Source organism: Salvelinus namaycush, chromosome 6, assembly GCF_016432855.1.
Source record: "Salvelinus namaycush isolate Seneca chromosome 6, SaNama_1.0, whole genome shotgun sequence".
Classification (NCBI taxonomy): Eukaryota; Metazoa; Chordata; class Actinopteri; order Salmoniformes; family Salmonidae; genus Salvelinus; species Salvelinus namaycush.
Window position 1 is genome coordinate 40,491,239 of NC_052312.1, and position 17,177 is coordinate 40,508,415.

General features: G+C 45.2%; 1 protein-coding gene across 2 annotated transcripts in view; it reads left to right on the top strand.

Moving 5' to 3' along the window:
• The window catches only part of LOC120050012 (protein kinase C and casein kinase substrate in neurons protein 2-like), a 37,659-nt gene that overhangs the window by 16,650 nt on the left and 3,832 nt on the right, over positions 1-17,177 (top strand). The window contains exons 2-9 of one of the 2 annotated variants that reach the window (XM_038996591.1): positions 614-704; positions 914-1,070; positions 1,239-1,474; positions 6,514-6,669; positions 6,854-7,029; positions 7,415-7,535; positions 14,080-14,204; positions 16,467-16,619. In XM_038996591.1, coding sequence (XP_038852519.1) covers positions 648-704; positions 914-1,070; positions 1,239-1,474; positions 6,514-6,669; positions 6,854-7,029; positions 7,415-7,535; positions 14,080-14,204; positions 16,467-16,619 — 1,181 coding nt within the window. In that variant the 5' untranslated portion in view covers positions 614-647. The remainder of the gene's footprint in view (positions 1-613; positions 705-913; positions 1,071-1,238; positions 1,475-6,513; positions 6,670-6,853; positions 7,030-7,414; positions 7,536-14,079; positions 14,205-16,466; positions 16,620-17,177) is intronic. The other variant, XM_038996592.1, reaches the window with a different exon arrangement.

The following is a 17,177-nucleotide window of genomic DNA, read 5'->3' on the forward strand; positions in this document are numbered from 1 at the left end:
ACAGCGTGATAATTACGTTGCCTGGGTGTTGTTTGGAGCCTTTTATGATAACGGGCTTTTACTAGTTGACTGAGAACACACAACAGAATGACGCTCTGCTCCCAGCTGCCACTTCGTGTCATATGATTGTAGTGAAACTAAATTGTGTGTGTGTGTGGACGGACTGATTTAAAGTCCGCCTGTGAAATCTCTTTCTGTCTTCGGTTTTCTCTCTCACTGTCATACCCTTCATTTACAGGCTTCATTTTCCTACTCATGGAGAGAAATGAGTAGCCTAGTTGTCTGTCTCTTGTGTGTGTTCGTTCATACGGTACGTAGGCTAGTAGCCCCACTAGGCCGTGCTGAAGCCAGGGGATCAGAGTATTAAGTCTGCCCCACACAGGGCTCTCTACACGTGGTAGAACACCAGACGCTGTCAGCACATCCCAGTGCCCTTGGAAAGAATGGACAGACAGGACCTAAGGAAGACCCAGCTAGGGTAGAAAGTAAAACTTTTTTTAATGCAATAAAAATAGCACTTTTTTAAAGACTCAGTGCTGTCCTGTCCCCTGCAGCCAGTCTGTATAACAGCCAGTCTGCTGTGTGTTATGGTGTTATTGACTGTGTGTTTCAGCCCCTGAGGACTGTGGGTACTGAGGGCAGCAGCCATGTCCGGCTCCTACGATGACTCCATGGTCGACGTCTCCAGTGACAGCTTCTGGGAGGTGAGACCGTAGACAACATACAGTATAACACACACACACTGAAAAACATACAATTAACAAACATACGTCATTATATGATATGCATGTAGCTGTACACTCAACTCCCACCCTGCCACACACACACACACACACACCCTCTCACCTGCCCACCACCCCATAACTCCAAGTATCTCTCCCTCCCTCTCTCTCCCTTCCTCTCTCTCACCCAGGTGGGGAACTACAAGCGAACAGTGAGGCGGGTGGACGATGGCAGTCGCCTGTGTAACGACCTGATGAACTGTCTCCATGAGCGGGCACGCATCGAGAAGTCCTACGCACAGCAGCTCACAGAGTGGTCCAAACGCTGGAGACAGCTTATAGAGAAAGGTAGGCACACACACACACTTCAGTGGTCCAAGCACTGAAGACTGGTGTGTGTGTGTCTGTTCCACTCCTTCACCCCTCTGTCCCCTTCACCCCTCTGGACTCTCAGTACTGCACTCTCCATCACCGTAAGCATGCATGTGCGTGTTATCTAATCATGTGCATCCCCAGGCCCTCAGTACGGGACCCTGGAGCGGGCGTGGGGTGCCCTGTGCACGGAGGCGGAGAAGGTGAGCGAGCTCCACATGGAGGTGAAGGCGGCGCTGATGGGGGAGGACTTTGAGAAGCTCAAGGTGTGGCAGAGAGACTACTACCACAAACAGATGATCGGAGGCTTCAAGGAGACCAAGGAGGCTGACGACGGCTTCCGCAAGGCCCAGAAACCCTGGGCCAAGAAACTGAAAGAGGTTGGGGAGTCATACAGACACACACACGCACATATATATATACACACACGCAGACAATACACACACACAGCACGCAGAGAATATATATATATATATATATATATATATATATATATATATATATATACACACACACGCAGACAATACACACAAGCACGCAGACAATACACGCACACAGAGAATATATATATATATACACACACACTCACCCGCGCGAGCAGACGCGACTCACCCGCGCGAGCAGACGCGACTCACCCGCGCGAGCAGACGCGACTCACCCGCGCGAGCAGACGCGACTCACCCGCGCGAGCAGACGCGACTCACCCGCGCGAGCAGACGCGACGCACCCGCAGACGCGACGCACCCGCAGACGCGACGCACCCGCAGACGCGACGCACCCGCAGACGCGACGCACCCGCAGACGCGACGCACCCGCAGACGCGACGCACCCGCGCGAGCAGACGCGACGCACCCGCGCGAGCAGACGCGACGCACCCGCAGACGCGACGCACCCGCGCGAGCAGACGCGACGCACCCGCGCGAGCAGACGCACCCGCGCGAGCAGACGCACCCGCGCGAGCAGACGCGACGCACCCGCGCGAGCAGACGCGACGCACCCGCGCGAGCAGACACCACATACACCACATACACCATACACACACCATACACACACCATACACACACCATACACACACCATACACACACCATACACACACCATACACACACAATACACACAACATACACAATACACACAACATACACACACACAATACACATACAATACACACATACAATACACAATACACATACACATACAATACACAATACACATACACACACACAATACACATACAATACACATACACATACAATACACAATACACATACACACACAATACACATACACACACCATCATGAAATGAGGTTAGATGTGGATTCAGAGTGACAAGCTAGCACACACACACAAGAACACAGAACCAACAAGCTCAGATGTAAAGAAACACACATACGGTCATGGACAAAAGTTTTGAGAATGACACAAATATTAATTTCCACAAAGTTTGCTGCTTCAGTGTCTTTAGATATTTTTGTCAGATGTTACTATGGAATACTGAAGTATAATTACAAGAATGTCATAAGTGTCAAAGGCTTTTATTGACAATTACATGAAGTTGATGCATAGAGTCAATATTTGCAGTGTTGACCCTTCTTTTTCAAGACCTCTGCAATCTGCCCAGGCATGCTGTCAATTAACTTCTGGGCCACATCCTGACTGATGGCAGTCCATTCTTGCATAATCAATGCTTGGAGTTTGTCAGAATTTGTGGGTTTTTGTTTGTCCACCCGCCTCTTGAGGATTGACCACAAGTTCTCAATGGGATTAAGGTCTGGGAAGTTTCCTGGCCATGGACCCAAAATATCAATGTTTTGTTCCCCGAGCCACTTAGTTATCACTTTTGCCTTATGGCAAGGTGCTCCATCATGCTGGAAAAAGCATTGTTCGTCACCAAACTGTTCCTGGATGGTTGGGAGAAGTTGCTCTCGGAGGATGTGTTGGTACCATTCTTTATTCATGGCTGTGTTCTTAGGCAAAATTGTGAGTGAGCCCACTCCCTTGGCTGAGAAGCAACCCCACACATGAATGGTCTCAGGATGCTTTACTGTTGGCATGACACAGGACTGATGGTAGCACTCACCTTGTCTTCTCCGGACAAGCTTTTTTCCGGCTGCCCCAAACAATCGGAAAGGGGATTCATCAGACTTTACCCCAGTCCTCAGCAGTCCAATCCCTGTACCTTTTGCAGAATATCAGTCTGTCCCAGTTTTTCCTGGAGAGAAGTGGCTTCTTTGCTGCCCTTCTCGACACCAGGCCATCCTCCAAAAGTCTTTGCCTCACCTTGCGTGCAGATGCACTCACACCTGCCTGCTGCCATTCCCGAGCAAGCACTGTACTGGTGGTGCCCTGATCCTGCAGCTGAATCAACTTTAGGAGACGGTCCTGGCGCTTGCTGGACTTTCTTGGGCGCCCTGAAGGCTTCACAACAATTGAACTGCTCTCCTTGAAGTTGTTGATGATCCGATAAATGGTTAATTTAGGTGCAATCTTACTGGCAGCAATATCCTTGCCTGTGAAGCCCTTTTTGTGCAAAGCAATGATGATGGCAGGTGTTTTCTTGCAGGTAACCATGGTTGACAGAGGAAGAACAATGATTCCAAGCACCACCCTCCTTTTGAAGCTTCCAGTCTGAGTTCGAATAACAATCAGCATGACAGAGTGATCTCCAGCCTTGTCCTCGTCAACACTCACACCTGTGTTAACAAGAGAATCACTGACATGATGTCAGCTGGTCCGTTTGTGGCAGGGCTGAAATGCAGTGGAAATGTTATTTGGGGATTCAGTTAATTTGCAATTCAAAGAGGGACTTTGCAATTAATTGCAATTCATCTGATCTCTCTTCATAACATTCTGGAGTATATGCAAATTGCCATTTAACCTGAGGCAGCAAACTTTGAAAATTAATATTTGTGTTATTCTCAAAACTTTTGGCCACGACTGTACATACACACACCAGCTTTACCCTGCATTTATCAGTCCGTTGATTTCTGCAATAACCACCACAATTATTCCTTTCACCCCTCAGTTCACTTGGACACATATCACTGACTTACTGCTTTCGCTGTTTGCAGCTCCTTCTCTCCTGTACTAGCTGCTATGCTGTACAACAAACAGGCCATTAGTGCTATCTATACAACGGTGGGTCTAATCCTGAATGCTGATTCGTTTAAACCACATTCCAGCCGGTGTCTGTCTAAGCAATAAGGCCCGAGGAGGTGTGGTATATGACCAATATACCACGGCTAAGGGCTGTTCTTAGAAACAACGCAATGCGGAATACCTGGACACAGCCCTTAGCCATGGTATATTGGCCATATATCACAAACCCCCGAGGAGCCTTATTGCTGTTATAAACTGGTTACTAACGTAATTAGAGCAGTAAAAATAGATGTTTTGTCATACACATGGTATACAGTCTGATATACCATGGCTTTCAGCCAATCAGCATTCAGTGCTCGAACCACCCAGTTTATAATCCACAAGTTACCACCGGCTAAATCTATGATGTTATAATTCCTGTTTACTATGTTCCATCTGACTGCGCAATCAACTGTCTCATCAGCCCAGCCTGGCAATTTATTAACTAGATCTCCACTTTAAAAAGCATCTAGACATTATCTCACATTTTGTTTGAGACTAACATTTCATTTTCTATATAAACTGGCTATTTATTTATTTTATTTTTTATTTAACCCCTTTTCTCCCCAATTGTCGTGGTATCCAATCGCTAGTAATTACTATCTTGTCTCATCGCTACAACTCCCGTACGGGCTCGGGAGAGACGAAGGTCAAAAGCCATGCGTCCTCCGAAGCACAACCCAACCACTGCTTCTTAACACAGCGCGCCTCCAACCCGGAAGCCAGCCACACCAATGTGTCGGAGGAAATATCCCTACCGGCCAAACCCTCCCTAACCCGGACGACGCTAGCCCAATTGTGCGTCGCCCCACGGACCTCCCGGTCGCGGCCGGCTGCGATAGAGCCTGGGCGCGAACCCAGAGACTCTGGTGGCGCAGCTAGCACTGCGATGCAGTGCCCTAGACCACTGCGCCACCCGGGAGGCTCCAGTGGCGTGTAACTTTACACTGGCCACACAGGCAGCTGCTGAGAAAGGGAAGGCCATTGTGTGTCGAACTGGCACTCAGTTTCTCTGCGGCGCCTTGATTTGTTATGGTGTGGGAAATACACTGGGCTGCTCTGCTGTGCTTTTGGCTAGTAGTAGTGCAGATGAACACATACTCCTATGATGATGTCTGATGTCACTTCTCCTCTGACCTGGGAGTTCTGGAACAGTCTGTAGTTTGAGTTTGTAGTGTACCAGTTTCACAATCTGAGTCTTCCTGGCTGGTGTGTGTGTGTGTGAGAGAGAGATATGTCACAATAAGCCTCTTCCTGTTGTTGTCATTGGGCGGTGACGGATTAGTACAGTTATGTGTGAGTTGGGTCAAGGAGGTAATTCATGTACTTGAGGGCCAGACAGTGAGCCAATAGAGAGAGAGGAGATGGAAATGGGCTAACTGTCTTGTCTTAAAAGAAGCGGGTGGAATGGCCTTGTCTACCGCGCACACTCATGTTTCATTCTTGTCACATACACACACAAACAATAACACTGATAGAACACATTCCATATTTAAAATCTCACACTCCACCTTGCTCTATCTTTCTCTCACAGACAGACAGACAGACAGACAGACAGACAGACAGACAGACAGACAGACAGACAGACAGACAGACAGACAGACAGACAGACAGACAGACAGCTTCCGTTCTATGATATAATCAGAGCCAATGGCAGACAGCCAAAGAACATAGGGAACAGCCTATGTGGCCTTTATCAGAGATCCCATGATAAATGGGAGAAGAATGTTGCTGCCACTCTGGCCCTGTCCCAAACAACAGGAACTAATGGCCTTGTCCCCTTCTCTCATTCCCTTCTCTCATTACCCACTTCTCTCATTCCCTCTTTCCATTTGTTGTAGATTGAATCAAAACCCAGCTGTTAGGTGGACAGGTTTTGCCAATCGCCAGAGTTTTTCCTAAGTCTATTTTAGTTTCCACCTCTTTGTTTACCAGAGTCTGAATTGGGTGCTTAGTCTTTGACTTTCATTATCGTATTATTTTGTTACCTTGACTTAATCAAGGTATTCTCTTGCCTTTCAAAGACCCCCCGTCACCATTCCTCTCACCTTTATTCTTTTGAAAAAGCATTGTTCCTTAGCAGTGTCAGCCCAGCCAATAATTGCTTATGGACCCCAAAAGGTTAGAGCTGGTCTTGTTCCTAAGCTTGTGTTTACCACTGTAAGGGTGGAATCATATTGAATAGTCACTTAGCTACTGCGCCATGCTAACTTGGTTATCCATTAGCTACATAAGCATGATGTTAACCGCTGTACCTTACCTTCTCTGTGCCATATGGCAGATGGAGACGATGAAGAAGGCGTACCACGGGGCCTGTAAGGAAGAGAAGCTGGCCACCAGCCGGGAGAACAACAGCAAGCTGGAGAACAACAGCAACTCTGAGGCCCAGAAGAAAATGCAGGACAAGGTGGAGAAGTGCCAGCAGGAGATGGAGAAGGTAGGGATGGGGGTGGGAGGGGGGGGGGTTACACTGGTGTTAAATCATCTCTGTGTGGACATGTGTTTTATGTCTATGTTGTGTGTCATGGCTGGAATGTGATCATTTGAGTATCCTGACAATATGTAGCAAATGTTTCAGCTCCGTGTGTGTGTGCTTCCCTGTATGATCCTCTGGGTCCCAGACTAAGGAGCGCTATGAGAAGTCTCTGGAGGAGCTGGACAAGGTGACTCCCCAGTACATGGAGAACATGGAGCAGGTGTTTGAACAATGGCAGCAGTTTGAGGACAAACGCATCACCTTCTTCAAAGCACTTCTGCTGGAAGTCAAGCATCACCTCGACCTCTCCACTAATCACAAGTAAGACTCCTCCGCCTCTCCACCAATCACAAGTAGGCTATGATACCTCTCCACCAATCACAAGTAGGCTGTGACACTTCCATCAATCACAAGTAGGCTAAGACACCTCCACCAATAATGAGGAAGACCCCTCCACCTCCCCATATCAATTCCAAATGGACCCCTAGCCTCTGCATCCTAACCTTCATAGCTTTATTTGCCTTCTGATTGGCTGCTTTTCAATCCTCTTGTATCTACAGGAGTGGTTAGGGAGTAGGGGATATGTTGGATGGTTGGATGTTGATACATGGTTCACCATCCATCATTAGGGAAATGCTGATGTACCCTCTCGCTCCCTTTCTCTCGCTCTCTCGCTCTCCTGTCTTCCTCTTCTCTCCCTCTCTAGATTTCAGACAGTCTACCACACGTTGGAGGACACTATCTCTGCTGCTGACGCTGAGGAGGACCTCAAGTGGTTCCGCTCCAACCACGGTCCTGGCATGCCCATGAACTGGCCCCAGTTTGAGGTACGGGGATGAGTGAGAAGGATGGGAGAGGAATGGGGGCGAGAGAGCGAGAGGGGTTTAGCTCCAATGAACTGGCCCCGGTTTGAGGTACGGGGAGAGGGAGAAGGATGGGAGAGGAATGGGAGAGAGAGAGGGGTTTAGCTCCAATGAACTGGCCCCAGTTTGAGGTACACGTATTGAGGAAATGAGAGATGGGAGAGAGAGAGTGGCTCAGTGTCTGTGAACAGTTCTGAGTTTGAGGTACATGGTGAGGCAGAGAAGTTATTACATTGGTATTAATAACTCAACAAGATTTATGACTCTGTGGAAAGATTCCATTGGAACTACTCTTCCCACTCCGCCATTTCTCCCTCTAGGTCAGGGGTGTCTAAGTAATTTTGCCCGGGGGGCTGCATTCTGTCTTCGAGGTCCTAAGGGTTGCGCTGAAAATGCTATTTCCATGTCATCAGAATTTTCAAAAAATAGTCCCCAATTAGATCTGTTGCGGTACCCGTATTACCGCCACACCAGCGGTCACAAGTCATGAAGGCAGTCAAATTCCACGTGATCGTTTAGTCACGGTAATAAGGATCTCCAAGCTCTGATGCTGCTATTGGCATTAGTAGCCTACCAAACTTGCTAACTGCCTGGTACTCAGCACTCTATTGTCCGTCTAATCACTCTGACATCAATGCAAATGTAATAACAAATCGAATCAAACACTTAATGAGAGCTCATGCTGCGCAACATTTCAATAGGCTATGCAATTGTGAGAAAACAGTGATGACCTCTACTAAAAAGAGGAGACTTACCTTTCTATAGGCTAGGCCTACTATATTTATTTTTTAACTTTCCTAATATTAAGCACATTGCTTATATTTACAACAGGAGTATAGCCTACCTGGCTGGCAGGAAAATAAACCACGGGAAAAGTGTCCTCCATTCCCTATTTAAGTGCATAGATGACATGTATTTGTTTCCGCTGCCCGTGTTTCGATACAGGTGAATGATAATGGTCCATTCTAAATCAAAACAAATTTCACACACACATTATTTAGTATATGTAAAGACAAGATTAAATCAAGAATAGTCTGATGGGTGACAATATTAGCTTTTGAATTATATATTATCACTTGTGAATGATGCCCAGCATAATAAACAATGCCTTTTTTTGTGGCTTTTTCATAGTCACACACCTCATGTAGCCTATATGTTTTAATAAGGTTTGTATCACAACTAAAGTGGCCAAATAACTTCTTTAAAATTAAGCACATTAATCAGCTTTACAAAGAGTGTAGAGCCTAAACGGTATACATAAGCAGCGATTGAGTTTCAAGTTTTGTAAAGATAATTTTCACCATAAAAATGCACCTTTATAATAAAAGCATTACATGCATAATTGCATTTGCTGTCACTTTTGATAATCGTGTTTTCCCGCTAATGGAACATTTACGCTTATTGCTTACTACCATGTGCACATTTTTTGTGCTTATAATGTGAAGAAATAGCTAATAGTTTATCAACATTTTAAGCTAAACGTTCTGATCTGTTGTGTCAGTCACATTGTGTAAAAAAAGTAATTTTTAATGCTAGTGGTTGTATTAATTTGGGATCTAGCGCATCCCACAACTGTCCCAGACTATGTTTGGAATATTTATTTCTCGCATAGAATAGGTCAAAATGTGTACTATGGGGGATAGTAGATTGACATAGGCTAGTGCTTTTGCTGTTCGTTAGGTCTACTCATCTTGTTGGCTGACGAAAAGTAAATGTGGACAGTTCCAATATCTTCAATATGCACTTCGGAATTGGATAAGGATGCGCGCTGTTGTGTCCCCCATGTGTCTTTCTTCACTTGTAGCCTCTGAGAAAGAACCGATCACATGATGGAGCGCGCAGCCCTCCGGGAGAAGGGCACAACGCAAAATGCATGGATTGTTTTGGGGTGCATTACGGCCACACACGGGATGCTGCCATAAAATTCTATGCATTATCAAGTGCTTGTCAAATTGTGAATGAGTGGCTGATGTAGTGTGTACAGCCTGCGCTAAAAACAAAGCAGCACTCATGCCTTTCGAGTGACATTTTTCAAATCATCATTAGTCGCGTCATGTGACCTTACAATGTATTTAAAAATCAAAACATATAGCCCAACATTTGTAGAACTAAAGTTACATAAATAATAACTAAATTAAGCATATAGGAATACCTGTTTCTTTGTTAACAGCTCCACACAGAATAGCCGCATGTGCGCACTCCCTCATCGCTTGGAGAAAATATCCTTTCTATTTTATACAGCTTTGTTCAATTGTATTCTTCATACTATTAAATAATGCCAAGGAATTCTAAGCAAATCTTGTCTGCTAAATTAACTATTGTAGCCAACAGCCATTTGGCAAAGCCAGATCAGGAATTAACATACGGACAACTCAGAGTATGCTATTCTGTTAAACATTTTCTTCATATCATGCTTCTTTAGACCTGTCTAAAATAAATAATGGTTTAATTGTGAAGGTGTAGGCTATATTACATGGGTTTATTATACTTTTAAAAATGTATATGTTCTGAAGGTCTGCATCAGTGGCTTGTAGGCTGTGTGTGGAAGCCAGGAGATGCTAAACGCGTTTATGTTAATTAACAGTCAATTACCATGAGACCGATAGTTATTTGCTTGACAATCACCGGCTGATGAAATTTCATGACAGCCACATCTACCCGTTTTTATTTTATTTATTTTTTATGCTCCCTGAATGTCTAGTGATTATTAGCGAGTTGGAAGGTCAAGAAACTATAAATATAGATCCATTATATTTTCCACACTGTTTCAATTTGGTTTTAGTCATTTTAAAGTACATTGAGTTCGTCAAGCCATTCGTCGAGTTGTACTTAAAGCTATAGTAAGGACATACTGGGACGTGTCGTACCACACAAAAGCCCATTGTGACAGTGTGCAATCTCCCCAGCATTTTTCTGTCATTTGATAGGACACACACACTCACAGACAGACACCAAACCTGTCTGTCAGGTTGTACCGAATACTGACTTGTCTTCAATGCGCAGATCGTAACCAAGCTCTATCCAAGAGGAAATGATAGCGCTGTCACAACATAAGGGCATGGAGTATTATTTTGTTGGTGTCAAACCATGTGTCGTGTCTTTGGCTATGCCGGATTAATTGCTATGACATGCTATTCTATAAAATACTTTCTCCATAATTAATATCACCTGATTGAGCTAATCGAGTAAATGTAATTAACTAGAGAGTCGGGCACCACGAAAGAATATTTATAGAGCTGTTATCTTCCGAATAAACTCAAAGATTTAGCAATATTTTACATCAATAGCAGTCAACATCAATCGTCATCTTACTTCAGTCTCATATTCTGAAAGTTGTAAATTCTTGGTTATCTGCAAGAATCCTGGCTAACAAGTTGAATCAGCAATACAAAATTGGGTTTAATTATTTATTTACTAAATACCTAACTAATCACACAGAATCACACATACACAATTAAATCATAACTTGATTACAAATTGCCGTCATAAAGGAAAACGTCCCTAGCGGGCGGAACAGATATGACAGCTTGTTACACAAAGGAAAGGGGGCTGGGTTTTAGTGAAAGAGCGGGAGACTGGAACAGAGGCAAAGCTGTGCTATCGTAAATACAGTAGCTTATGCATTCTAAATTACCGCCCATTTGGAAAAGGAAAATGCAATAAATATTTACTCTGAGCTGCGCTTCAGTAGGTTGGTGGTAGATAGAAGACCGTGTTGCCAAACCGAGTCCTCTGTCCTTTGAAGAATGTCTCTGGTGGTCACTGGATACGTTGTAGTAACGTCGTTGTGTAGTAGATGGGATACTTTGTCTGTTCCTTCCTAACCTGCGTTTGTAGCAGCTGTTGCTAACTCAACGGCTAGGAGGTATCACTTCTGAAGTGAATACGAGTTCAAAGTTCATACCATTCACAACCAAAGCTCATGCTGATGTTGGCTTAGTTCTGTAGTTATTACCTGAACCATTCTGACATGGGATCGTCACCCTCATATCCTCGGAACAGAAGGTTAAATCTTCGTCAATGGCTTATATAGTAGAGGGAGAGGAGTGTGTCTGAAAAGTTTATAACCCATGTCTCTTCACAGGGGCGGGCCACTGGTTGAGCAGAGGCCCAAACTTATGAAAACCCAAATCTCTCATTTGGAAGCTAAAATTACATTTCATCTCTTCACAAATAATTTCATATTCAAACATTTGAATTAAACAACAATTCCATGTGAATCCGATACCTCTGATGTTTAGACTTTCTACAGTAGAGTTTGTCATTCTATCATTGATGAGAATGTGTCAGAGGGCAACCGAACTGACATAATATACCTTAAGTACCACCGCATATGTTCAGTTGGTCGGATTACCAGAATATAGTTCATTTCCTCCCAACTTCTGATGTTCCCAGAATCTCTATGTTAACCAAAGGGGCTTTCTAATGTCACATCAGTAGAGTAGGGAGAGGAACGGGGGAAAGAGGTATTTATGACTGTCATAAACCTACCCCCAGGCCAACGTCATGACACATGTTACAAAACAGGAGATAGAAAAGCAAGATATGGAAATATGTGCCCCCTGGTATGGATTGAGGAATACTGATTTTGCACCCGCTCTTATCCAGAGTTACTTAACGTAGGTTCATTCAGTAATTAAAAACAAGCATTTGAGTGAGGTAGAATCTCTTCAGAAATCGATGTTCGTAGTGCTAGAAGAAGAGCGTTTAAAAGGACCATAAAACAAACTCCACATCAACATAACACTAAATGAAGAGCAACGTTTATCACAAGACACCTCTTCATGATCACAGACTAACTGATACTGTGCTTAGATGTGTTCCTTTTGGATGTTAAAGCATTGTTCTTTAAATGGCTGTTCTTTACTTGGAAATAATGCTCCTGTCTTGTCCACCCCCACCCACCCCTCCGTTTGACAGAATGTGGACTGGTCCCACTCCTCTAGGTCCAGAAGGTCCATTGTAGTGAGTTCTGGAGGACTATTCTATCACCGTGGTTCCTGGGGGGAGGGTTATTTACCTCACTCTCCGTCCTCTGTTTGCGTTTTCTCTGTGTGTGTGTGTGTGTTCGGTTTATGTGCCCATTCTGGCCCTCCTAATGCTTTACGAGGAGCACCTGAAAACACACAAGGAAGTGCGCACACACACACACACACACGTCTGTCTGATGAATGGCCTCGTCACCACGTCTGTCGTGTATGACCCGTGTGGGGATGTGCGTGACTACTCCTCCCTTCCTCCCCCTGTCTCATCCTATGGATGTTTGTCTTCCTGGATGTCTGTATTCCAGAAGACTCCTTCTGTTATCGTTCCTCTATCTAACCTTTCACCCCGTGGTGACCTCTGACCTTGTCAGCCCCTGTGAACCCTGCAGGGGGTCACATGCTGCCTGCCAGGTCGTGTGATATAATTTGACTCTCTGGGTTCACCAGTCAGGCCCTCAGACTGACCTTTGAACTCCGAGAACAACCCACTTGTTATATCTGTGGGAACAGGGAGTGGCTTGGGAAAACGTAGAACTATAAGGGAAATGTAACCTCTAGAGCTGTAGTAAGTCTAGGGCCCTTCTGAACACAGCCCCTATGTAACCTCTAGAGCTGTAGTAAGTCTAGGGCCCTCCTGAACACAGCCCCTATGTAACCTCTAGAGCTGTAGTGAGTCTAGGGCCCTCCTGAACACAGCCCCTATGTAACCTCTAGAGCTGTAGTAAGTCTAGGGCCCTCCTGAACACAGCCCCTATGTAACCTCTAGAGCTGTAGTAAGTCTAGGGCCCTTCTGAACACAGCCCCTATGTAACCTCTAGAGCTGTAGTAAGTCTAGGGCCCTCCTGAACACAGCCCCTATGTAACCTCTAGAGCTGTAGTAAATCTAGGGCCCTTCTGAACACAGCCCCTATGTAACCTCTAGAGCTGTAGTGAGTCTCGGGCCCTCCTGAACACAGCCCCTGTCCTTCTGTGGATAGAGTTGCAGTATTGGACTATGTTAAAGTGTGTGTGTCTCTCTGTGGGCCTGAATTGGGACAACGTTCTCCTAACGTTGGGTTGAGGTTCTGTTGGCGTTGGTTGGGATGATGTTTTGATTCAAGCCCGCTCCTTAGCTTCTGGTGGAGGTTTGTGATGGCTCGGTGCTATGTCTGTCTTTATGGTGATGGATGTGTTTACCTTAACTATGCACACACGCACACACACATACACATACACACACACACACTGTTTCAGTACTCCACAGCCCTGGTCTTCAGTGTTTAGTCACAGCCTGAGAAACGTTTGCCTAACGTTACCTAGTGATTGTGCTAGTTAGAGCATCTGAACTTCCAATGAGTGTGCGCCTGGGTGTAAGTGTGTGCATTATTTCAGTGCCTGTCCTTTGTGTAGTATTGTTACTAAGACAAGCAGTTTTAGTTACTAATGTTTGAACATTGATGCTGAATCCGTTGAGCTGAGCATGTGAATCATGTTCATCTGTGTCCAAGGGTGCGTGACTCTAATCGTGTGTGTGTGTGTGTCAGGACTGGTCCATAGATTTGAACCGTACACTGAGTCGGCGAGAGACTAAGAAGAAGCCCTCCGAGGGAGTCACCCTGACGGGCATCAGCCAAATGGAAGAGCAGCAGGCAGCCAAGAGCAGCAGCAGGTAACCACACACACACACACACACACACACACACACTGTCAGGAAGTGGGAAGACATTTCTCAAGGTGCAGTAGATAAACGTGTCGGAAGGCCAGTGAAAGAATGTAGCTTCCAATACTCTCTTACCACTGCTGCACACATTCCACACACCCCTTCCACATCTAAACATCATAGTTACTGTTCCTCCACAACAAGGCTCTCTGCCGCTGATCGGGAACGCTGGTAAAGCATTCCGGAGAAAAGCTTTTGGAATGACGTCTTCCACCACTGAGTTGTTGCCATGGTCACGGTAAACATTCCTGTAACAAGCCCTGAGAAAACAGAAGTGCCCCACTGACTGTAAAGGTTGCACACTGGTGAATTGACTCCAAACATGACCCATGGTGTGTGTAGGGTGGGTACTGGGGGAGTGTGTGTAGGGTGGGTACTGGGGGAGTGTGTGTAGGGTGGGTACTGGAGGAGTGTGAGGGGAGTTAATGAGAGGAATGTGAGGCACGCAAGGCATTTGCCCTTTTGGTATCCATCAGATGTGCATATTGCCAAACATGGGTCTGCCTCGCCCTACTAGCATAAGAGACACGTACTCTGTCACGTCACTTCTACTGTATATTTGTGTCTACAGGGGTGAAGGTGAGTGTGTGTCGATCAAGATTAGTTGTACTTACAGTGGAAATTCATTTTCACAGCTCACGAAAACACAAACAATAGACTGAACAAACAATGGCCATATAAGGAAAAGGGGTTAAGAGTGAAATTCTTGTCTGGACCGAGGTATAACTTCACTCCTTCCTTATCATGTTCATGCATTGAGAGTTGGTCCACATTTCTGCGCTATAGCAAAATCAGAGATACAACCACTTCAAGGGATAGTAGATCTAGCTAGCTATCCCCCTTAAAGGGATAGTACATTTATCAAGCTATCCCCCTTAAATTGATAGTTTACTGCTATCAGTAAATTACTGCTAGTAAATTACTGCTATCAGCATTTTATAATTTGCTCATTTTAAAAGTTGTTTATGGGCAACTAACTATCGAGTATTACGCTATATATATATATATATATATCTATATGTCTCTGTCTGTCTGTCTCTATCTCTCTACAAAGAACACTTGTGTCTATCACCAAAAAGCAGGCTGATATTGGTCTGAGACCTAATATAACATCATTGAGAATGTGTGAACATCTTTTTTTCTGACTTCTGTCAACCAAAGTTACATTGTTGCCACCGTTCAGTGTTTGGTGTTTCAACTCCTCTGAGAGAGATGTGGTTATCTCAGAGAGCGTGGCGCCGTGACTGTCAATAAAGGTGTCCACAGTGCAGTGACGTTGCGATTGGACAGATGGCTACTACGTGCCATGGTCCAACTGCACTGTAAACATACGATGTACATACAACACTACAGTGGGTTCCTGGTTGAAGTTGTCTCTAAGCACAGGTCTAGGAACAGCTTACCTTCCCCAAATCCTAACCTTAATCATTAGGGGGTAATACAAAACTGACCATAGATCAATGTCTAGGGTGACTTCATCATAATTCGTTCTCACAACAGAATAGTGTGGAATTCCGAATCTACCCCCAGCCTCTAACCCAAGGTACTTCTCTAGATAATATATATTTTTTTAAAGGTGTCAGTAATATGGTAATGCTTTAACCAAGCCAATCAGAGGGGAAAATGGAGCTATTGCCGTATTGCTTATACCAATCGGACCCTCTCAGATCTACCTGAAGTGTCTAGGGAAATGGGCTATTATATGGGTCAAATTGGAATTCAGAATGAATTCCTGGTGAAGTGAGGTGTGACCGTTTTCTCAACCCCAGAGCGTAGCTGGGGAAAACACTGATAAAATGCTAGTAAAAGCATCAGTGAGATTGTAGAAGAGGAATTGGTGAAGGTGTATACATGTTGTGTGAATGGGAAACTGACCATTTCTTATTTGTTAACTGAACATGCTTATTTTGTGACTGTGTCCTAGTGTCATGATGGATGTCTAAAAACCACACTGCCTCGTCAGTGTCCTCAGACTGGTCATGTGTTTTTTCTCACAATGCTCATATGGTCTATTTGATTGGTTATGGAAGTGTCACTTGTGTACCAGTTGTGTGTCCGTTATGTCTTAAACCCTCATATCCAAAGGTTTTCGATTCAGCTTGTGGTATGTCACGAAGCTGTCTGGATTCAAGTTGTGTATGTGTACGAGTATGTGTTTTGGGGTGTACGTTTGTGTGTCACAAATGCCTCTCCGTGTCTCTGTGTCGTCAGCCTGACTGTGCCCACTAGCACAGAGCCGGTGGGTTCGAACCCCTTCGAGGATGACGACGACGAGGATCTCCAGGGGACCGTGAAGGAACAGCCCACTGTCGTCAACAACAACAGCAGTCCGCTCAATGTCAAAAAAGTGGAGGAAGTGAAAACGTTGGTGAAAGAGAGACCCTCTCCCTCCTTTTCTTCCCTCCCTCTTCTTTTTTTTCTCTCCCTCAGTCTTTGGGTGAATTTAGTATTTTAGTGTCACGCAAGTGTTTCTCAGGGCTGCACATGTTTGTTCCAGCCAAGCACTAGCACACAGGGCTTGCTGATTAGTTGAGTAGTGGAACCAGGTGAGCTAGTGCTGGGCTAAAACAAAGATGTGCACCCCTGAGAAACACTTGAATAACACACTATTGAGGCACACCCTTCCTGTCCTCATCTTTATTTTTCCCTTCACTCTTTCCTGTTATTCTTCCTCTCTTTTCCATTACTTCTCTCTTTTATTCCTCTCCTCATCTATCCTTGTCCCCTTCCTCTCCTCCCTTTGCCCTCTCTCCCTCTCTGTTGTCACCCCTCCTTTCTTTCTCTCTTTTTCTACCGCTCCCCTCTCTCCTTCCCTCTCCCTGGCTAGCGGCAGGCTGTGTTACGGTGCATGGGCTCTCAGTGAGCGATCACACCAAACCTACATAAGTCATCACTCCTAACAGTGCCAAGTCCTGCAGAGCA